Source organism: Tachypleus tridentatus, chromosome 7, assembly GCF_004210375.1.
Source record: "Tachypleus tridentatus isolate NWPU-2018 chromosome 7, ASM421037v1, whole genome shotgun sequence".
Taxonomy (NCBI): Eukaryota; Metazoa; Arthropoda; class Merostomata; order Xiphosura; family Limulidae; genus Tachypleus; species Tachypleus tridentatus.
The window spans coordinates 27,555,595-27,579,951 of NC_134831.1; the positions used below are offsets into that span (position 1 = coordinate 27,555,595).

The window sequence follows — 24,357 nt, forward strand, 5'->3', positions numbered from 1 at the left end:
AAGATCGATTTCCACAAAACTGTTTGCAGGCTCCTTGGTCAAAAATAAAATTTTATTTATATTTTATAAATGCTAAAAAAATAAAGTAAAATAACAATATGCTTATTTGTTTGTCCGCGAATTACTTGAAGTTTTTGGACGAATCTTAACCAAACATGGCAGAATGAAATACTGGACCAAGAGACATTCCAAAGGATTAGTTTTACTTATCCCACCCACTTTGAAGCACTGAAGCACGTGCATAGCAAAAATATATTTATTTAGGTAATAACTAAACAGTCATGGACAAATCGTTATTCCTAATTTTTTTTATTGCGCTTTTTTCGTTTTTAAGTTTTCTTTGTGGATTTTCTTTCATTTTAAAATGTCACACATTCACAGTTTTACTAAGAAAAACAGAATGAAAAGCACATATTCAAACTCTTCTAGCGGCTGGGCTACATCTGAAAACCCCTTGTTTTTCATATGGGTAGTTATATGTTGGGTGTTTAAGACGAGGATCACTAATAAATATATTTATTTTGGCTAGGGAGAGCTAATATGGTTTATCAACAAACACTGACGATGAAGAGAGGGTTTAGTAAAAGCACTAAAGTAAAGTAAAATACTTGTATCTTTTCACAAATACGGTTTAAAGTAGGAGTGAAATAAAGTAGTTGTGAAATTTGTATGATTTAAACTAAGCCATGTATTCGATCTCTATCTCCCCGCATATAGGATGGATGTCTCACTTTGTTTTTAATAACTTCTAATTATCTCTAGTATTTAACTCATCATTTTATATAATGTGATTAACATTCTTTCAATCAATAGATTAAGAGGAATTTGAAAGGTGTTCCAGTAGAGCAGATTCGTTATTATATATTTTATTTCCCTATCATCTGTTCATGTTACTCTAAGTTGTTTCACGTTTGTCTAGTGCAAATTAAGTTTAGTTTGAATTTCGCGCAAAGCTACATGAGGATTATCTGCGCTAGCCGTCCCTAATTTAGCAGTGTAAGACTAGAGGAAAGGCAGCTAGTCATCACTCCCCATCTCCAACTCCTGGGCTACTCTAGTGGGATTGAATGTCACATGATAACGCTCCCACGGCTGAAAGGGCAAGCATGTTTGGTGTGACGGAGATTCGAACCCGCGATCCTTGGATTACGAGTCGAGTGCCTTAACCACCTGGCCATGCCGGGCTATGCAACTTATACACAGACTTGTGTAAACACCTCATTTATATTCCTGTTATAGTCCATATTGTAATCCAATGATAAATGTACTCAATAAAATGTTATTTGACAACCTGCATGTTTCTTTAACATACACTACGGTAGCTCAGCGATATTCAAATATTGGCCCGGCAAGGCTAAGCGTGTTATGGCGTGCAACACCTAATCCTGACCGTCCCGGGTTTGCATTCCCGTCGCGCCAAACATGCTCGCCCTTTCAGCCATGGAGGCGTTATAATGTGACGGTCAACTCACCGCCAACTCTTGGGCAATGATGACTAGCTGTCTTCCCTCTAGTCTTACACTGCTAAATTAGGGACGGCGAGCACAGATAGCCCTCGAGTAGCTTTGTGCGAAATTCAAAAACAAACAAACACTCATATCTAATTTCAATGTACGACGTCGGCAAAGTATCATCAAACAAACAAAAAAAATCATAAAAAAATATTTTTGTTTGTGCATAAATAAACATACCATCATCATATATCGTATCAAAATTATTTAATTTTAACTTATTAAACAGAATTTGTTATTAATTACAATACTTAGTATAAGGTTCATTTAATATTTGAAAAAAAAATCTTACAAGGGTTATGTTTCAAATAATTTAATTATGACGTGTAATAAATTTCACTAGTTAATACATACTCAATAATAGAAGATGAATACATTTTCTACGACGAAGTGTTTATCTATGGATGTACATTAGCTCCTTATTTACTGTTATTTCGTGTTTTCTAAACGATAACGGCGAGAAAGAATCACTGTCGAAACACGTATAGTTGTCCAACGACTAATATTTAATAAGTTATTGTGTAGTTTTTAATGTTACGGTGTTTTCAAACTGGTTGACATATGTCTAAATACTGTTTTTTACCATATCAACATAAAGAAGAAAAGCTACGTGTGTTACGTTGGAAATATTTCCAACGATATGATGTTAAAAGTTACGAAGAATGGTTTCATATTTGATAAAGAAGCTTTCTTGTTTTTTTCAAATAAGAACCTGTAAAATTCACTAATTGTTCTAGATCATTTACTTGATCATACCTTCTTGGATAATAAATAAATAATGATATAATTCCAGCAGAGCAATAATTTATTCATTATCTCGCCGGCATATATTCTGAATTGAAAATTAATTTTTCTTTTTTTTCAGCTTAAATTAGACAACCCTTATATTCCATTTTATGGATATTCTACATTTCCCGCAAATTTCACAATAGTAACGTATATTGCTGACCATATTTTTTGAAAAATAAGTTTTTGATATCCTTACTAACTAAAATTAGAATTGTATTGTGAGGTTAAATCTCAGTACAGACTATCTTTTTATCATAATGCTAAAATAATACATGCAAAAGCATTACAAATTTCGATATTTTTGTGCGTCTCTTCACTAGATGGCAGCACAAGAACGAATTACAGTTGACATTTTTTCGCCAACTGTCACTCCGTTGGCTTAACGGTAAATCAGGTCTTATGAAGTTAATAAAGGAGTTTTTATATCCGCTCTGGGTTGATTACATTTAGTCCACTGTGTATCTTTGTTCTTAAAAGCAAATAAGCAAACAAATTATCTTCTAGTGGCCTCGCTGCTCCATCATACCTCACGTGATATAATATTTATGTGTAATATGTTATTTCTTTCGATAGTGTCTCTTTCACGCATATTTCAGATTAATTTTAGAAAACGCTATGCGTTAGTTTTTTGTTTGACACTCTAAAGTAATGGATAGTTTGGATGATTATATGGAAAGTACATCCTAATATTTCAAAGAAATGCAACCATTTACTGTAATATGTTTAACCCTAAGATTACTTATTACAAAACTTGTTTAGTATATGTTCATTATATGTGACATAGGTGGTAATAAAACATTTATTAGTTCTTTTGGCTATGGGTGAAAAAAGTTTCATCTATTTAGATCAGTGGTTCTCAAACTTTTTTATGCCCCGCACCCCCAAAAAAGATTTAATATGTTCTCGCATCCCTCACAGTAATTATTTATTTAAGAATAAATGTGAAGGTGGCCAAAACAAATTTTTATAATTAGTTTTTAATGATATATAAACAAAAACGAAACATTTGGAAAAGAAAAAGTATTACAACAAACTAAAAGTTGCATAAACCCTACATGGACTACAAAAAAATAAATTTTCATTCATGAATGAAATGAAATTTCATTGAATTTGAAATGTTCAAATGTTCATAAGCCAACTTAAATTTAATGATTATTTTGTTCCTGTTTATTTCTTACGAGTTTTTCAAAGCGTGGAACTTTGTTGCTGATAGCAATTCGCAAGTCTGCCTGTGCACCCAAGCGATTTCTAGATTTTGTCTTGATTGACAAAAGGGCACTAAATCCACACTCGCATACGTATGTCGTCGCGAATGGGATGAGCACATTTAGTGCTTTTTCACAAAGTCTTGGAAACATGTCCATTGCCGAACACCAATATTGTTCCAAAGTTTTGCTTTCAAACTGCATTTCAAGAACTCGACTTGTGTGCAGTTCAATAAGATCTTCCTTCAGTTATTCATCTTCCGACATATTATCTAAATTGAAGGAGTATGGATTCATAATCCATTCTTCAGAAGTTTCCAGTTCTCCTCCAAAATATCCATCAAATGACTTTGATGGTATTTCTAAATTAACCACAATTTCTTCACACATACATGGAATTGAGGACTCATCCTCACCTACCATTTCTTCGAGTGATGGAAAATTTGAAAGATTCCCTCATTTTACTAGTCGACACCAAAGATATAACTTTTCTTTGAAAGCATTTAACTTTTCGCAGCATTTCAATATCTTTATGTCTTGAAGAGATACACTCAGGTCATTCATACGAATGAAAATATCACTCAAAAAAGCTAGCATTTGGTTGATTTCTTGTTATTCTATTTCTCTGGGAGATCATAGTCACGTTCCTTCAGAAAAGTTTGGGCTTCTTCTCGCAGGTCAAAGAAGCGCGTTAAAGCTCTCCCATGTGACAGCCAGCGGACTTCTGTGTGGAAAAGCAAAACTGAATGCTCACCTCCAAAACCTCACAAAGCGTCTTGAAGAGGCGGTGGTTCAGAGCGCGACCTCTAATCCAGTTGATGATCTTCACAGAAGTGTCAAGGACCTTTTTCAACTTTGTAGGCAATGTTTTTGATGCCAAAGCATGAAGAAAACAGTGAGTACCTTGCAAGTGCGGAATCTTGTTTTATCAGTGCAAAAAATCCTGATTTATTTTCTAGCATAGCTGGGGCACCATCGGTACACACAAAACCAATAATTTGGATATCTAAATCATATTTAGAAAAGAAGTTCTTCACACACTGGGAGACATCTTTCCCTTTTGTGGTTGTTTTCAGATCTTCACAGAACAGGAAAATTTCCATTATGGCACCATCATAGACATACCCCACTTGTGCGATGAGCTGATTGCAGTTTGCTACATTAGTTATTTCGTCCAATTGGAGAGAGATTTTCAAGGGACTAACCCTGATATCTGCGATAACTTGGTCCAAAATGTCCGAACTCAAATCATCAATTCGGTTTTGAATAACATTATTTGATAACGGCACTAATTTAAGCTTGTTTGAGGCTTCTTTTCCCAGAACAATTGTTGCCATTTTTAATGCACACGGTTTTATCGCCTCTTCTGCAATTGTATGGGGCTTCTTTGATTTGGCTACTTTATACGTCACGTTGTATGCAGCCATCAGCAGTGGTTTGTCAGCAGATATAAAACCTTATTTTGGAAGGGTTGCTCGAGAATCAAAGCGGGCCCTTCTATCTTTCAACGATTCAACATCATGGCCTGCAACAGCTGCTCCACCATGCCGGTTGTTGAAGTGTTCCTGCAGCTTAGATGGCTTCAAATTTGCGTTTGAAAGGACAGCGTCGCAAAGCATGCACTGGGGTTTTTGCAGATCCTCTGTTGTTCCGATGCAAGTGAAACCAAACTTCACATAATCATCATTCCATTTCCTCTTTCTTGACATAATGAAATTTTTTGCACGAACACAGAATCAACAATGCACTGACTACCATAGCATCACGCATGGGTTTATATACTCTGCGAAACTTTCTAGAACATTCTTGAATATAGTCACATGACGTCATCGATTAATTCTGGATACTTCTGGAATATTTGGAGTCACGATCACGTGAATACATAACATAAATAAATAATAGACACTTGAAGACGGTGTTCACGAACGTAACCTAATTAATTGTGCCGAGTATTTAGGTCACGTTTACGTTTCGTGTGTTGTTTGTTTACAGTTGTACATTAAGATTTCGGTCTGCGCCGGTGACGGTAGAAACGATAGTTTATCGTAATAAGGTAAAAAGCTACGTCTGTAACAAGAAAAATACGAAATAAAAATCGAACGTAATTTTTGAATGTACAGGACAGTACCATTAATGTAAACAACAACAAAAAAAAAGACTGAAATGTTATCTCGCGCCCTTTGAACGCTATCTCGCAACTCCAAGGGATGCGAGCATCCCTGGTTTGGGAACCACTGATTTAGATGAACAAGAGGTAAGTTTTGACAATAAATGACTATAAGGACATTAGTTGATGTCAATTAGCATATTTAAGGTCACGCATAAGAGAAGGAAAACGTTTCCATGTCTTAAGTAAAGCATATAGGCAGTTTAAATCTAACCAATATCTTTATCTGAAGATGAGTTAAATGCGTTTAAATTTTTATTGCCTCGTTTGTAGATTAAAAAAAACTCTCCCATTGTCAGGTTTATTTTCAGGTTTTCACATTAAAAGACTTATTTGTTTTATTAATGGTGATACAAACTTTCAAACGTATGTGGGGTTAATATCAAACTTTTGAGGTCAAAATTTAGTTCATATACCATGGTTTGTAAAGCTCATAGGATTCAATAGATAATCAAACAATACGTTTTCCAAAGAGTAACTAAAATGTTAGAATAGGAGTAGGTCTTTTGAGGGCAATACAATAATGTGAACAACTATATTTTTCTTCCATAGCTATAAATGAAAATCTAAACAATATTCCTTCTTTCAGATGGAAACGAGACTGAAAAATATGATTATATTAGTTCTGAGTTTGTTTGCGAAGTTTAAAGAATTATAAATCCTTGGCCAAGTAATACTGATTCAATGATTTTGTAGAAGGTTAAAGATTAAATAAATAAGCCACATGCTATAAATCTTTGCATATTTTTGGATAATAAACAGGTGCCAGAGGATTTTAACTTGATTAATATTACTTCTTATAACATGCCCAATTAATTATAAATGTATTAGTCTTACGTAAGTAAAGAATAAATTTAAAGTCTGATAGAAGATTCTTTGAAAATTTACCTAAAAACTTAAAACTGAATTGTTTTACATGAGATTTTTGCCTTACTAACATTTTGACATTCCTCGAAGTGGTTCTTGCAAATGTAAGTGGGGATAATCGTGTAAATTTGGTGCATGTAGATATCGATAAAGCATTTGAAAAGGTGCAACATAAAAGCCTTGTTAAACAGTACTCTTTAGGTGTGGGTACAGATTATACAGAAAATTGGTTAAATGGAAAACAATAGAAGGTTAATATAAACGAAATCTATTCAAATTGAATCAATGTTACGAGTATTTCAGAGCTCAGCACTAAAAGCCTTGTTAAAAAGTACTCTTTAGGTGTGGGTACAGATTATACAGAAAATTGGTTAAATGGAAAACAATAGAAGGTTAATATAAACGAAATTTATTCAATTTGAATCAATGTTACGAGTATCTCAGAGCTCAGCACTAGAACCTTTGCTCTTTTTACACACTCAGTGAAAGATATCCAATGCTAGCTTGTCTATTTAGTTTTAGTTGTAGATTTCTTATTGCCAATGTCTTTTTAATTCGAAACAAATAAACTTTTTTCTGCTCCAGTAGCTTGAAACTATTCTGTGGTTATAGCATTGTCATCACAAACTAGTACAAGTTTGAAAACGTTTGATGTTTCCGAAATACTTCGGTAAACTATGTTCATAGACTCTACCATGTCGGTATTCTTGTAATAGATTCTATATGTACTCCAGAACACTCAGCACATTTATACATGTAGATGACATTGAAGCTGTTTGGTTTCTTTATTTATGTTTAAACAAGTAACAATTCCTTGTTGAGATGATGGGTTTAGGGATGACTCAAAATTCTATTTGTGGATAAAAGTACGTGATGTACTGAATGATTCTGCTTGTTATTATTTTCGTTGGAAAATCATTCTAACTTTAAATAACATTTATTGTTCTTCACTTCTTTCATTCTACAAACTTTTTGTGTTATAAAACTACTAGAGTTAAAATATAAATCTAAAAACGTAGGTTTATGATAATTCCAGTTCCTAATCATCCCACCCTTTTTACTGATCAGGGTGTCCAGGAACGACAAATAAGTATTTTCCTTTTTGTTTTCAGAAGAAATTTAATATTTCTGTATTGCTCATTCAGATATTTAAAGATACTTCTTCACCTGTTCCTTATTCTCAAACACATAAAATTATTAATCAAAATATCTTATGTAAAAACCAATATAAATTCCCTTAAAAACTCTTTTAACCAATTTTTTCATAAACACAAATTAATTAAATTCTGGGTGTCATAGAACAATTTATTTTATGTATTTTTAGTAATCCATACAAAATACCAGTATATGTGATCTTACTTCCTTATATAATTGTTTCTTGAAAACCTTATGTTTATTAACTGCAATAAAAAATCTGCCTAGCTTATTTTTTCTAGATTTTGTTTGATATTTTACTTTAAATAAAAAAAATATTGCAATTTTACTTATAATTTCAAAAAAACATATTATTGCAATCTATTTGATTGAAGATGACAACCTCATTTTCTTTATCAGGCTTAGTGATTTTGGTATCCTAGTTTTTACTTAATGTTACGGTTTTAAGGTTAAAGTTACATATATGTATAACCCTTGAAACCGAAGTTTGAAATACGTGCACATACATTATTAAAACATATATACATATAACAACAATGTATTTATGTGTTAACAAAAATATTTGGATAAAATAATGCCCTACAAAATTTAAACTATTGTTATATAAAAGATATGTGGATGATATTTTTTACTATGAAAATTGTGAAAATGAAGAACAAGTGGAAACGTTTCTTGAATATCTAAATAATCAAAATAGAAACATTAAATTTACTCTGGAAAAGGGACAAGACTCATTTACCATTACTGAATCTTCTGTTAATCAAAGAGGGTGGGAAATTTGAAACTGTAAGTTATTATAAACCTATGTTTTCATGTTTATATTTTAACTATAATAAATTTATACCACAGAAATTTAAATAAAACGTTTTGAACTTTTAGTATACAGAGCTCATAAACTTGACAGTAATATAGAATTCGTAAAGAGGAAATAAACAGTATTAATATTATTTAACTTAAGAATGTTTGTTTTTGAAGTTCGCGCGAAGTTACACGAGGGCTACTCTTTTACCAGCGAATAGTGAGATTGACCGAACATTATAACACCCCCACGGTTTAAAGGGCGAAGATGTTTTGTTTGACGGATTCGAATCCAAGACATTCAGATTACGAGTTGAGTGTCTTAACTGCTTGGCCTTGCAGGGCCTTCAAATTAAGAATAATTTTATAACGAAAGTAATAACTAGCAGAATCCATCAGTATATCAAGAAAGTTTCCTCCCCAAAAGAAGAGGTATACATTATACTAAAAATGACTCTACATATAGCACTGCCATTTATCGGTAAACTTACCTTGAAAATAACAAACTAATTCTAATGTGTAACGTTTATCCGCAAGTAAAACTGTGACTCATCCTTAATTTCATCATCAAAATAAAAATTATTTCGTGTTTAACTATAAAATAAGCAGATCAAACAACTGAAATGACATCCACATGTATAAATGCTTTAAGTGTTCTAAAATTTGTGCAAAATCTGCTATAAAAAGACAGATAGAGTAAAGGAACATAATTTACAGTGGTTTGTGAAATCCTTAGACGTTTTAAAACATATAATAGTTTGAAGTAACAAGTTAGTAATTAGTAAGTGGTTTCAAGTAATTGGAACTGCAAAAAAGTATTGTTTAGTACGAGTTAATGCGATTAAAAATAAACAAAAAATCAAATTAGATAGTCTATGACTGGAGAACTTATCGAAAGCGTAATTAAACTATGAAATATTTCTTTTATTTTCATTTACACCAGATACATAGATAGAGAATTGGTCAATACGTTACTTAGGTTTACTGATATACAAGTTTGATTGGTGATTCTTTGCAAAAGTTTAAAATTAATTAATTAGTTGGGCGAATAAATGACAGATGACTTTTATTTATAGCAAATGCAAGGTAATGCATATAATTTATCATAAATTATGAGGTTAATTCCGATGGTTATAACAACAGTGTTATTGAAGAAAAAATCTTGTTTTTCTGGATGATCATCCTCTTGAGCCATCTGAACAATGAGCTGTTGCTAATCCTAGGATATATATAATAAGAATTTAGATTGTATCTACAGAAATACTGAATGCAACTCAAAAAGGTTATAATTTCATTGTAAGTAATTGGTTGGGCTACATTTAGAGTACTGTGATTATCCTTAGTCTCCATATTTTAGAAAACACTTTGTTTTTTTTTGGAAAGGATTCATAGATGGTTAATTGGAACAATGCCTGGAATGGAAAAGTTGTCACAGGAGGAAAGGTTAAGATCTCTGAAAATTGTTTTGTCTTGAAAAAGAAATGTGATTGAAGTGTTTCAGATTGTTAAAGAAATTTATAGTATTGATGATGCATCCTTTTTTGTTCTTATTTAATGATAGGACTATGGAGAAACAATTACAAAGTTTACATTCATAAAACGGCTGATATGGGTGTTAAAACGTCAATTAAAATAAAGTACAGAACAACGTTTCGACTTTCTTAGGTTATTTTCAGATTAACAAAGAGAGTTTGTATTATGAAATACAAGTTTTGGTAAGGGAGGAGTCATCTTCAGCTAAGATAGCTTTAATTTTCTAATCTAGGCCTTTCAGATGTGATAGATGCAATTTATTTAAGAGAGTTCAAGGTAAGACTAGAAAAATATTTATATAACAAATTCTGGCTTTGAGTGTTCTATTTTAGAGACTGGTGTAGTAGATGTGATCGATCATTTAGTCTCTCGTCCTTAAATTATATGTATATGAAAATTTAATTATACGATGTGATTGTAAGAAATTTTTGTATGAAATTTCCTTAAATTTGAGAGTTCTTAGATTTCCAACAGAATATGGAACCCCCAAATAATTGATACTTCGCATACCACCATAATCTTTGATTTAAATACTACAGATATGTTAGGTGTTCTTAAATATGTAATGTTTCTATATGTGCGAGGTGTTATAAACTCATATAATGTATTTGTATGACATGTTCTCAGTTGGTGTAGTCTCTAGGTTTGTGAATTATTCTTAATCACAATTAAGAACACTTTGCACAACCTAACTATGACATCAAGAACTGTTGTAGTGTCCAAAGTGTTAATGCCCTAAATTTTCTATGTTTCTAAAATCTTTCAGACTTAAAGAAACGCTATACGTACATCTATGGCAACCATCTCTGGAAATTTTTTAAAGATGTCTTATTAAATTTTGCATTGTTGGAAATGTATTGTCTGTAATGTTAACAGCTTGTAGTGTCCAAAGTGTTAATGCCCTAAATTTTCTATGTTTCTAAAATCTTTCAGACTTAAAGAAACGCTATACGTACATCTATGGCAACCATCTCTGGAAATTTTTTAAAGATGTCTTATTAAATTTTGCATTGTTGGAAATGTATTGTCTGTAATGTTAACAGCTTGTCTTTTTTATTAGGGTTTTTTTCTATAATTGTTGTTATTATATTATTTAAAGTTTGTTTGTAGTTAAGCATAAAACAACACAATTGACTATCTGTGCTCTGCCCATTGCAAGAATCAAAACCCCGTTTCTAGCAGTGTTAGTCCGCAGACATTACGTTGTGCCACTGAGGGGCATTTTTCAAAGTAAATTATTATATGTATTATCATCATCATTTTAAATAATTCAATTTTCTGTAATATGCATTTAGGAAAATGTTAAGGTAAAATTCTGAAACATTAAAGTTCTTAACAATTGCGTATTAGAGTTTTACTTACAGATGAATAAGCTTTGTATCTTTGTGTTTACGTGTTATATCATGTTACAGAAAAAAGAAAGACAAGACAAACAAACAAGCTGGATTTTCTGTGGCTCTGTAAACTGAAGTCACAAATATTGTATACAACTTTCCTAAGTATTAAATACTTGCCATTCCTTAATTAATTCTCAATAATGAATACATATTTAAAATGAAACTTTAAGTTTTTGAGCAGAAAAAATATCTTTAGAAAAAGTTAACATTTAAACAATGTATTTCTACTAATTAAAGCATATGAACAAATCTTTTTGGTTATATGGCAATAGTTTCTATTCTAAGATGACTTCTCACTTTTTTTGATGGCTGGTCAAAGAACATGAACAAAGAATAATTTCAGTATCTTCTGATGCTTATCTATATGAAATACGTTAAACACAGAAATCGAACACCTTGAAGTCATAAAGGTTTCAAAAGCAAAAGTATACTGTAATTTAACGGGAAAGATCTGTTGTTGTTTTTTCAGGATCTTTTGGGGTTCGGTTGACGAGATTCGATCTCACAGTCAATAGCTTAGTTTTTTTCCTAATCTTGTTTTCAGATTGGATCGTCAAAAGTTAATAAAAACTGTCAGCGACACAAATGTGCCATAGATCAGTTAAGGCTTCAGTCGAAGTACTAACACTAGCAGCAAAAAAAGGAAGACTGGTTTGATGAAAAGAAATTTGGAGACACTCATTTTACTTCTGAAGATGGGGTTGAACTGATAGACATTTCTCATTCCAGGATAATATATTTGAGTGTAAATATTAATGTTAACTTTAAACTCTAAAGGAAAGAGTGCGTTAAAACGAAATCATGTTATACTTACTTATATTTTAATACAACTGTTTAGATAGCAAAGGAAACAAAAACGTCACACATAATGAAGTTTAATTAAACTATGTTACAAACTGTGCATATATAATTTAAAGTAAAACATCTTGTGTATGAAAATAGATGCGGCCATAAAAATGATTGAGTATGCAATTTAAAGAAGTGAAATCACAAATGGCGGCCAAGCTGGTAGCTACACTTATAGCATTAAATAGAATTTTACAGAAAATATTAATATATTTGTGAGCCAGGGCACGTGTTTTGGTTAACTTGGGGCACAATTGTGAAGTTTTAGCATTTTAAGTCCGTAAATTTATCGCTGTCTCATCAAGGAACATCTGTAATTAACAAATAAAGGAAACCTTTTTCAAAAAAAGGAAGTAAACTTATAGATGGTTAATATCAATCCTTCAAAAACGATGTAAACACGATTGTAAAGATAAGAATTACATCATCCCTACAATAGAACAGGCACACAATGTAGTAGAGTTTTAAAAGACAAAAATAGGCTAAATTGAACACAATTGTGACTTAATAGTTATATATGTTGCTCTATGTTCATATTTGCTTCTGTTATATAGAGATGGTTCAAATGCCATCCCTACTATTTTTGTATTATTTTCGAAAGATTGTTCCTAACCATCCCTATGTTTGAAAAGCTTGTTCTAATCCAATAAACATATAATGAGGTTCCAACTGTAATGTTTATTGTCTGCCTATTATTGGTCATTCCTGAATTCCGAAGGAACTTGAGAGACAACATTGAGCGCTCAGAACCTGTTGTTTCTCTTCAGTTCCGCTGCAGAATTAAGAGTTTGATTCTACTGAGGATGAGTGTGTGTGTTTTTCCTTATAGCAAAGCCACATAGGGCTATCTGCTAAGTCCACCGAGGGTAATTGAACCCCTGATTTCAGCGTTGTATATTCATAGACTTACCGCTCTACCATCGGGGTACCTACTGAGGATAAATATTGATACTATTTAACAGGTACAGTACACACTAGATCATGTGAGGTGGTTTACAGGCTGTCAAATTAACATTAATATTATTATGCGGTGTTCCGGTAAAACTGTGAGACAAGAAAGGCTAGATGACAGTGATAGCTTGGGTGTTGGTTGGGTGGCCCATGTATGATGGCAGATACCAAGGCTGTAGTAAGGTAGTAAGTTCCAGGACTAAGGATTTTAAAAAATGTAGTGCTGTAAAACTGTAGTGGAAAGTAAGCAACTAGCACAAGACATTAGATTAAAATATTAACTTAAACTTTAGTTTCTACCATTACTCTACAATATTTTTAACTTTACATGACATGATATCTTCTCAGGGTAGGGATTACAGGATCCAACAATTCAGGTTTAATAATTTTTTCTGTGGGGATAAACGGGAGTACATTCTGAGAAAACCCACTTTCACGGTCAGGTTGCAGAATAAAATACCTTGATCGTGTAGTTGAAAGAAAAGAAAAACAGGGCTATTAGAACAATAAAACATGCGGATGTTTTATGGAATTAAAAGACGATAGGAGTGACTATCTGGCTAGGAATAAAATATCGTGGCCATTGTCACATTTCTCGAACACATAATCGAAAGGTTTCTGAACCGGACTTGAATGGTAAAAAAATTGGTGAAGCGGGTAATTGTGTCTGTTGTTGGTTGGAGGTTGAGCGTAAGAATCTGCTTTAATCAACATCTTGTTCTTTATCATCGATCTAAAGTTTCTGTTTCTCCTGATGATCCGGGTTTGAGTCTGCTGGCTAGAAGGTGAATGGTTTTCAGTAGCGGTTGATGTGTGGTGCGAGCCTGGACCGTGTTTTTGTTGTTTCTTGTTTTGTGATGTCTGAATGAATTTGGTGCAGGTACTTATAGTTTTAGTGTGTTGGCTATCGTATGTGTTCGTCTGAGTGAAGTTATTCTTGACGTCGTCATGGGTCTCTGCGCTAAGTGTGGTCGTGCGACAGGCTTGTTGGTCTTTGTAAAGTGGGTCGGAGTTTGTGGGCGGGGGTGTTTGGCTTTGAAATGAAATAAATGTAAAGAACCATTGGCAAAGATAAAACACCTAATAGTCTCGAGGTGGTTGCAACCTTCAGGTACTTGGTATTCAATTTTTGTTTCAACTTGTAATTAAAATATTTAAAGAAACACCAAATGTATACAAGAAACTAACTTCAAGAGGTAATGATAACATTGCTTGCATTAAAATCATTATTTTTAAAAATTACTACTAGTTATTAGTAATACTAATAAAAATGGACGCTCCATTTGAAACTATGTCATCTCAGTGAAATTAGTTGATACTATTGCTTTTGTTTCTGAGTTATCAACTAACAAAAAGAATCAAAAGAAAGAAGGACAAGAAATTCAAATTTTTGTTGCGATATTTAAAAATATTCCCAGTCATTATATAGATATTGTTATAAACAAAACAGTGCATAGTATCGTAAAGTTTTGACGACATATCGAGGAGATACTTAAAATATCATTTCGACGAACAGCCTGATCCATCTCTATATAAGCAGTACTACCACCTGCTTGATAGTATCTACATCAATAATACCCAAATGATCTGTTTTTAAGTTTTCTGTACATAATACTATTTAAGTAACCACCTGGATGCAGTGAAGACAAGATAAGTGATAAAAAATGCATATGTTGTGTGTTAAACCACCCGCATCTGCTCGCTATATATATATATATTACTTCATTTGCAAGGCACTTTGTGAGGGTAACAGTGGTTACGTTGGATAGATATTGTGTTCCTTCCAAAAGGTAAGTGTTATTCTACGCAAACTTTTTAAAACTGTAGATAAATTTTACGACATACTTTGTTGTACCTTGTTATTTAGTGTTTTTTGTTATTTTTGATAAATGACTCTCAATGTATTTTTCGTTATAGATAGAAATTCTTAGGAAATGCACAATTCAAAATGTAAATCTGCAATACCTCTAATCTAATGATAGAATTTTATAAATGATCGTATGTTAATAGAGACTTGCTCATTATTAAGTGTATTCGTAGAATTAGTGTACGTAGTTCAATTAACAAAGCTCAATTAATATGCAATTGTAAGTTCGACAGACAGATACATATATATGCGTAGAAAAAACTGTTTCAGAAAATATAATATATTGCAAAAATATGCGTTAAATGTAAGCGGGAAGTGCATTTATATAAACATAGATTTGTGAATCTGCTGTTTACCATTCCTGAAACACATCGTCTCGGAATGGAATGTTTTACGAACGTGATGTATTTGAAAATATCCTGCTTAAACGAGTTGTGACAGTTGTTATGTACATCAAGCACGTTTATCGTTTGTGTTTTCATTCATTCATATTTGACCTTGTTTCACAGAGGAAGATAACATTGTTTTGATGTATTTTTGAATAAGCAAAGTAAACGTAGTTATTTATTACAGAAATAAAATAAAAAAGTTGTTCATGAGAACTTGATTATCCTAATAAAAAATTCTAAAAGTTATGTTTTACATTATTATACAAGTTTTGTTTTTACAGTTATTTTCAGTGTTTTAATTAGCAGACCAATTTAATTTATAAACAGGACCATGAAACCAGTAAAATTATTTGAAAACAATATTAGTCACAATATTAATTCATATTTCATCAAATATTAGTTATTCATTCATTAAACTCTATTGCGATTACGATCACGTAAATTTCATTTCTTTATTTTTAGAGACTTTGAAAACTGTATGAACGTCTTTTTTGAACGACCAAAAATACATTAACAACCCTACGATTAAAAGAAATTTCAAGTTGATGTATTCAAATAATATTAACTATTTATAGCTTGTGAAATTAGATCACTGTAGAAGTCTCGAGGTGGTAGATAGATAGAATGTTTGTTTAGTGTTAAGTATAACATAATTGGTTGTGCCTGTTACAGGTATTGTCATAAATTCAGAGGCTTACTGTTGAGATACTGGTGAATTAAGAATAAAGAAATCCACATGAAATTGCAAGGAAACATCAACTTATTTTAATTACTACCGAGATAATTTCCTTCAGAGTAAACGATAAGGTTAGATATTATGGATATTTTTATGTATTTCAGGTGTGTTAAAAAACAAAAGACTACGATAATACTGTGATCAGCTTAAAAGTGTAAATGTTGATTTCAAGTAAATAAAACAGTGATTACTCATATAAATAAGCCATTCGCAAGTAGTTTACCATTAAAGACAATTAGAAATTAAATTTTGGATCATTATGTCTTCTGCGAATTATATTCTGTTTATATTAATTTCACTTTGTAGAGGTATATCATTGTTTTTGGGTATTATGTATTTGGTTTCTATCAAGTGGTTAAAACATTAGAACGATCATTTAAAGCGTTCTTTGATTCTTGTTTTCAGTTCTCTTCTACTTTGACGGAAATAAATTTTTCACGCGTGTCTAAATTAATTTTATATAACACTTTGATATTAGTTTTTTGACAAGTTGCTTCAACGTGCGCTTTATTTCTGTCCATAGTTTTTATAATTAAAGATCTTATTGCAATAAGTGTTTTCATATCTTGAAAACGTTTTCTCTAAAATGTTCAACAGAAGTAGTAGTTCATTTTAAAATTTCCCTCGCTGTCTTTTAGTAGTTTCTTGCATTGGGTTTAACCGAGAGCAGTTCAGTATGTAAAAGATTGCTACAGAAGTGAACATGGTGGAAATGAGACAAAAGCAAACCATTAGTTCTTGAATGTTAACTTTAATCTTTAATAACTCATCCCAAATATGTCATACAATAAGATTAAGCCTTGCATTTACTAATTATCATTTTTCTCTTAACTTGTGACAAACATTCTAGAGAATACGTTTCATTAACCAAAAGGGGATAACTAAAAGGTATAAATCTTTTAGTAGAGTTTCTTTTATTTCAGTTTGATAAATATGAAGTTTCCTGAAACAGACATCTTCACTTTGTGATTTGGTTCATTTGCATTTACTAACAAAAGATGTCAGTGTTACCTAGTGTATTGTAAAGGAAACAAATATAATAGAGTAGTAAATATTGTAACACAACATATTTATAACATTTACACTTGGCACTGGAAAGTTTTCTCTTAACTTGTGACGAACATTCTAGAGAATACGTTTCATTAACCATAGGGGGTAGCTAAAAAATATTAATCTTTTAGTAGAGTTTCTTGTGTTCCGTTTACTATGCTGCCCGGTTTTGGGCATAGTCTTTTTCGGGATCTGGTCTGGCTTGTTTCTCCGGTGCTACCTCTGTCTCGCTCATCAGTATTATGTCCAACCTCACTCCTTCACCCAAAAAAGAGTCAAAACAAAAGAAAAACAAATACCCCTTGCTAATTTAAATAATCTTTGACGAAAGGGGAGGAACCCGCGACCCTCAGATTATACTTAATTAAGAATACTAGAGTGACACGAAACGTATTTATTTAGGAGTAGATTTAGATCAGTAATGAATGTCACGTCTTAATACATTATTAATATCTTCAGAATATAAAAATATGTCATCTCCAAATAGACTAGTGACTATATAACAAATCTGTTAAATTATTATCGAACTTCAAATGTCAAATTTATTATTTCGCAGACAGAAATGTTTTGAAAATCAGCCAACTTTTATTCATAGTTTAGCAGCTTGGAGAACTCTTTTACTATGTGAATTACCTTACCATAAATCGTGAGCGAAAGTTAATCAGAAATAAAAATACCAAATCTGCCAGGGCTTACGTTAAGACTTTTAATTAATGTCACATATGTGATGTCTTCTTCAAACAGAAAAAGTGTATAAGGTACGTGTCATGACGACACTCTCGGTTTTTCTGAATAAATAATATGTCACTTCCAAATAGACCAGTGACTATATAATACTTAGTGTTACGAGATTCTTGGTTGCTTTTGCTGGTGGATAATTAATAAAGGAAGAAGAAAGGCCTTATAACTGTAGTTTATTATTCATCATATCTTGCCATAACTTTATGCAGAACGGACACTATGCATTAGCTCAGTGTGAACCGAAAATACATTGATTTATCGTTTTTAACTTTAACACGTTGATCACCTATGAATCTGTGATATGAAACTTACATAGAGCATCGTCATAATATTCTTTTAAGATCCACCAACATACGTTATTCATAACTCTTATTGTTATGTCAACAGATATTGAATTTGAAGTGATATTTAATAAATTAATAGTATAAGCACATGATTATACCCATGCTAGTATTTTAACTATTTACATTGATTACATACATACTGGTTGTATTTAGTTATAACACGAAATATGACTTAAATATATTTAAAACCACAGATAGCAGCGTTTAGAAATAATTGAAATATGCAGTTAATGAAATAATTAAAATGCCAAGTAATTGAAAGGTATTTTGGTTACTTAAAAACATGAATTTAAGTATATGTATTTTTTTTGTTTGTAGTTAAGCACAAAGCTTTGCAAAGAGCGACCTGTGCTCTGCCCACTACTGGTTTCAAAACCGTATTTATAGCGTTGTAAGTTTATAGACATCGTTGTACCGATAGGGGGAAGTATATAATTATAAAATAATTTCGATAGTTATTATATTCGGTATCTTATGCGATAAACATGGGCTAAACGGCAGGTTCAGAAATTCCATGGAAAGTTTAGGCAGAATTATTTCTAACTTAGAATTGACAGCCAAGGGCAGGGCAACCAGTCAGTTGCACCAGCTGCCTGCACGGCTACCCTTAATAAACAGTCATGGTTATGTCATCCTCAAAGCTGAATGTGTGAAGCATTATAAATAGCACATAGCTACTCGAACCTTGGATCTTTTTTTATCTGCAAGCTTATTAAGCCTCACTTTGCCAAATTCATTTTGAGCTGTTTCAGAAAATTGTTATTTATATCAGATATAACTACTTATAGAGTCATATAAAATTAACAATACTCCTAATACTCCTATAGTACTGAATTGTACCATACAAAAAATGGTGGTGTAACTAATTAATCTTAGTTACAACAACAACAAAAAGATGTTAGTAAGTGTTACTAAAGAAAACCTGTGTTTATTTCATTGGAACAGAACAGTTTATAACACAATTTATTAACAGATCAACTTCAGCTTTTATTATACCATTAGCATAAATGATCTCTTTTTTTTCTTCTTGTAGCCGCTTAGTGTACAAATATTTAGAAATACAACAACAGTAGCTTTTATCCGCTTTATTGTACTGAATACAAAAGGAATACATAATACTAAACACTCTATCATCCACTTTTGCCTTTTGAATACATTTTCAAAGAGTTGACGGAAAAATATCTTTCCCAGTTTGACGGAGAACAGTTTTCAGTGTATGAATTATTCACCTTACATAATAGCGGAACCCCTCTTTGGCTCTTTTCATGAGGTCGTTAAACCATCCAGTTTTAAACATAGAGGAAAATAAATAGAAAGATAAAATTGTGTGAGAACATATACATAGAGAGATATGGATTTGCACATTTAAATTTATTTACAGGCATTTTTAATCTCGTACCCTACCATAAATTTTCAGTGACAAAAGTATTGAAAAATAATAACAGAGAAAACCTACATAAAAAAGTATAAAAAAGGCTGCTGTTTTATTCATAATTATTGAACAGGAAAGGCGAATGTTATGATATTGAAACCGGATATTGTTACCTCACTTCCAGGAAATTATGTGAGAGTAAAATAAATAAATACAGTTCAATGTTAGATTCTTCTGGACACAAGAAAAATGATGGACAAAAGAAAGGTTATTTTTCTGGTAAGTGTCGTTGCGAATGATTATATATTATTTGAAGAAAAGCTGAGAATAGCAAACAAAAATATTCTGATAAATATTATAAGACCGTTATGCTATGTCCAAGAGAATCAGAAATTTTTGGTCAATTTTTCTTAAAATATTTTATTTCTGATCTATTTTTCAAGTTATCGGTTATTTTCTCCCGGGTGCTTTAGATTTGACAGTTATCTTTCCTCGAGTGCTCTGGAAAAACTACGATATGAGTTTACGGGACACTCTGGAGTATAACTCTGCCCCGGCGCACTGTGTTAGGTATCATATATTAAATTACACAGTGTTTAGTATGATCATATCTAATGACCCCATTTTCAATAATTTAACAATGAAATCTATATTGAGTACAATAACCAGATTTGTAATTAAATGTATAATTCTCCTAATTACGAATTGAGTGCTGACTTAATTTAATCTGTGGATTGTTTTTCTTTACTTTTAGTTTTTGTTCTCTACGTTGGAGCTTGGGTTCTGCAGTATGTCTCAGAAACCAAGTTCAGATCAATTCTCCCCTGAATGTGTACAGATTTTCAGCGAAACTGTACCAAAGATTTGTAACAAAACAAGAAAATACCCAAAGTAAGTATCCATATATCATATTAGCTTTAAATACACGGGGAAAATGTTTCCAGAAGTACAACAAAACATGGGAAATTTTAGCTGAAGATATATTCGCAGATTCAATTTGATATTTAGGTATAATGATAGAAGTATATTTTTTACTTGTGATTATATAAACTCAGCTGAGATGAAGATGGTTGGATCAACCGATAACTAATTATGTACATAGAAATGTTTTTCATTGTTTAGTGAAGATTAACTCGATTTATCATCTGAGGTGCTTTTATCGCAGAATTTTTGTGATCTCTCTTTTTTATACATTATGAAGAAACAACTTGAAGTGTCATTCTGTATAACGGGAGCGTTGATACACAATATTCAGTACTACAAATCGAGTACAGAGCAAGTTAAACTATTAAAGATTTTTAATATTCGTTTAATTCAGTCTAAAGCAATACTCCTATATCGGGGTTGGTTTGGCCTTTATTTAACTTGCCAGGTTGAGGATCTGTATATCCAAGTTTTACGCCCTCCAGTGGTACAGCGTCATGCCTGTGGACTTACAATGCTAGAATCTTGGTTTCGATACCCTTGGTGAGCAGAGCAAAGATAGCCCATTGTGTAACTTTGTGCTTAACTATAAACAAATTAAAGTATAATTGTTATATTTAACTCTTCTACTTCCAATATTATTGTGTTTATGCTTAAATATACCCAATGAGCTGATTACCCATTATTTTAATATGGTTGTTTTAAACACCTAATTCATATTGCCTGATGATTTTTATTACATTCTTGTGTAAAATCCTGTATTTTAATCCTTTCACCGTAGCTGAAACTGCTGAAAATAAATATCCTAATTAAACAATAAATATATGTAAATAAAACTTAAAAGAAAGTGGTAACACAGGAAAGGATACATTTGTTGGGATAAAATGCCAATTTATTCTTTTCAGAAATTATAAAAATAAACCTTTTTTTTCTGTATAAAAATCTGTATTTGTTGATTCTTGGGTTTGAAAGCTTCCTTGAGTTGAGAAAAAGCCCGAACACAAATGATAGCAGAAGACAAATAACCACTCATTTCGTTGAACTATTTGATATAGCATATTAATATGTTGCTTTGTTTATTAGTGGATAAATGGATAATAAAATGAAATTATAAATCATAGTTATAATGATCCGTGATGAAGAGAAAACTAACTTGTAGAGAAAAATATATATGTTAAAACGGCTGGTATGGGTTGAAATTTTTTTCTTTTATGTAGAGGAGCGAACAACATTTCGACCTTCTTTGGTCATCGTCAGGTTTACAAAAAAAGAAAGAGGTAACTGACCGATAGCTAACCACATGTTTGAAGGGGGTTGTGTAATTGAGTGAAGAAATGTACAGGGCGTCCTTAAATGTTTGATTATATTTTTTAATATAGGTATAAATCTGTTCCTTTGTATTGGTTTATTTTGGGTTTGAACTGTTGTATAAGTAAGGCTTCTTTAATTTTGCGTTTGTTTCTTTATTTAGTATTTGGGTGTTTTTTTATGGTTATGTTGTGTTCATTTGATTTGCAGTGTTCGAAAACGTGTGAAGGTGACTTTTGGTTTTCTTTGAATCTGGTTTTCATTTTTCTACTTGTTTCTCCAATATAGAAGCCGTGGCAGTTATCACACTGTATTTTATAAATAATGTTGGGGTGGTGTTTGTCATTGTAGTCTTTACACAGTATAGTCCTTAGTTTTGTGCCTGGTTTTTGAATAAATTTGGTATTAACTTGAATGTCATATTTTGTTACTAGTTTTTGCCAAATGCTGGTTATTTTTCTGCTGATGTCGGCAAAATCAACTAACGAATTGAAAAATTACGAAACCATATACTGCTGCATACCATATATTCCCGTGGTCAGCTATCGATCAGTTACCTCTTTCTTTCTTTGTGAACCTGACGATGATCGAAGAGGGTCGAAACGTTGTTTGCTTCTCTACATAAAGAAATTTTCTCAACTCATACCAGCTGTTTTTACATACATAATTATAATGCATAACTAGTATTGTGTGAGAGATTGCAACCAAGATCAAATAACGTTAGTATGACCTATTTATTGACTGAGACACGTTACAATTTGAATGAATTATCTGGAACTCTTCATCATCTATCAGTATGTTATGATACTCTTTGTTCTGAAGTATTTGTTACTTGAGATAATCTGTGGATCTATCCGTTTATGACGTCACAGGTCACATGATTCCTCGTCAATTTTCGCTATAGGCGGCCATCTTATAAACGTTACGAACACCCTACTACTTATGTATTTATTCAAACCGAAATGAATTTCAACGGTCTATTGCTTCCAATAGCGGATGTTCGTGATTATATCTTACTATTATATTTTCGTGTTTTCCTGACACTGGAGCGTCGTTAGTGGACAACTGCACTTAGACTTTTTGGAATCAGTTTTAAAGTTGTGTGTGATAAGGAATGAGAAATCAACATATTTAGATTTTGGGAAAATAGAAGCCGCAGGTGAAAATTATAAGAATATTTGTTTTTCTGGCACGATGAACATTTTAACAGTATTATCTGATTTTATTAAACATTTTGAAATTCGTGGATTGTGTTTGTTGATAAATTTGTACCTTATGGTCTTATAGCTTAAAAAATCGAAATACATAAAGAGAAATGAATATAACATTATTGTGTTAAGATTTTAAAACTATATATTGTAAACAAAATAATATCTTTATTAGGGACGAAATTGCTTCTTTGGTGAGAGATTCATCTCTGAAATCAATGTGTAACTCATTAATTAAGAACAATGTTCCAATAAAAACACTGGAAACAGAGTCTACAGAGGAGCCTGCATGTCCTTTCCGTACTGTGGTAATCACACCCATGGCAGCAAAGACCTTGCAAGGAGATTGGGTGTATGTCGTCAATGTTGAGTCATGCCAACAAACTTTTATTGGGGAATTGTGTGTAAGGTAAGTTTCTTTGTTTTTTTATAAAAGAAAAAAATTGAGGAGGAGATGTGCAAATAATCATATGTAATTTAAAATGAACCCAAAGTGATTGGAATATAGCCCTTTTCTTTTCTATTTGTCAACATAAGATTATTTTACTTTTAATTTCAACTGAACTGTTAGCTTCGTAGCGTTTGAGAGATATTAATAAGATTACTTTTATGGTGAAAATCATGATGCAAGTAAGTTATTTTTCTACTCTATTTCACACATTTTAACTTCTGATTTTTATGGGAAAAAAAGAGATATGTTTTAAAATCTTACCTTAAAACGTGATACTTGAAAAGTTTACGCAATCCTATTAAAATCACAGTCATTTTCGATATAATAAATTGATCGTCCTCCAATGTGTTAGCGGAACGTTTACAGACTAACAACACTAAAATACGATGTTCAATTCCCTGCGGATGATTGAGCGGGCATGGTCTTTTTGTTAGTGTGCTCGACTAGCAGTCTGAATGGTGCAGGTTTGAATCCCTGTCATGCAGAATATAGTTACGTTTTTAGCTATTGGGCGTTAAAATGTGACTTTCAATTCCACTATTCGTTGGTAAAAGAGTAGATCAAGAGTTGGCGGTGAGTGGTGTTGACCAGTTGCCTTCCCTGTAATATATATAACTGCTGCATCAGGGACAGCTAGCGAAGACTGCACTCGTGAAATTTATAGGGGTGTTACATGAAAATGAGACGATATAATTAGATCAAGTACTATGCGCTTATATGTTCTCGAAGTTTGTTGAAGAGTTAAAGT

At 32.0% G+C, this 24,357-nt stretch overlaps 1 protein-coding gene across 5 annotated transcripts in view; it reads left to right on the top strand.

Moving 5' to 3' along the window:
• Window positions 1-24,357, top strand: part of LOC143255349 (protein spaetzle 5-like) — a 201,022-nt gene that overhangs the window by 167,966 nt on the left and 8,699 nt on the right. For 2 of the 5 annotated variants that reach the window (XM_076510862.1, XM_076510859.1), the window contains exons 1-4: window positions 19,925-19,997; window positions 20,192-20,283; window positions 20,473-20,609; window positions 23,334-23,567. In XM_076510862.1, the coding sequence (XP_076366977.1) occupies window positions 19,940-19,997; window positions 20,192-20,283; window positions 20,473-20,609; window positions 23,334-23,567 (521 nt within the window). In that variant the 5' untranslated portion in view covers window positions 19,925-19,939. Of the gene's footprint in view, window positions 1-19,841; window positions 19,998-20,191; window positions 20,284-20,472; window positions 20,610-23,333; window positions 23,568-24,357 lie in introns of those variants that run through there. The other 3 variants (XM_076510864.1, XM_076510861.1, XM_076510860.1) reach the window with 2 other exon arrangements.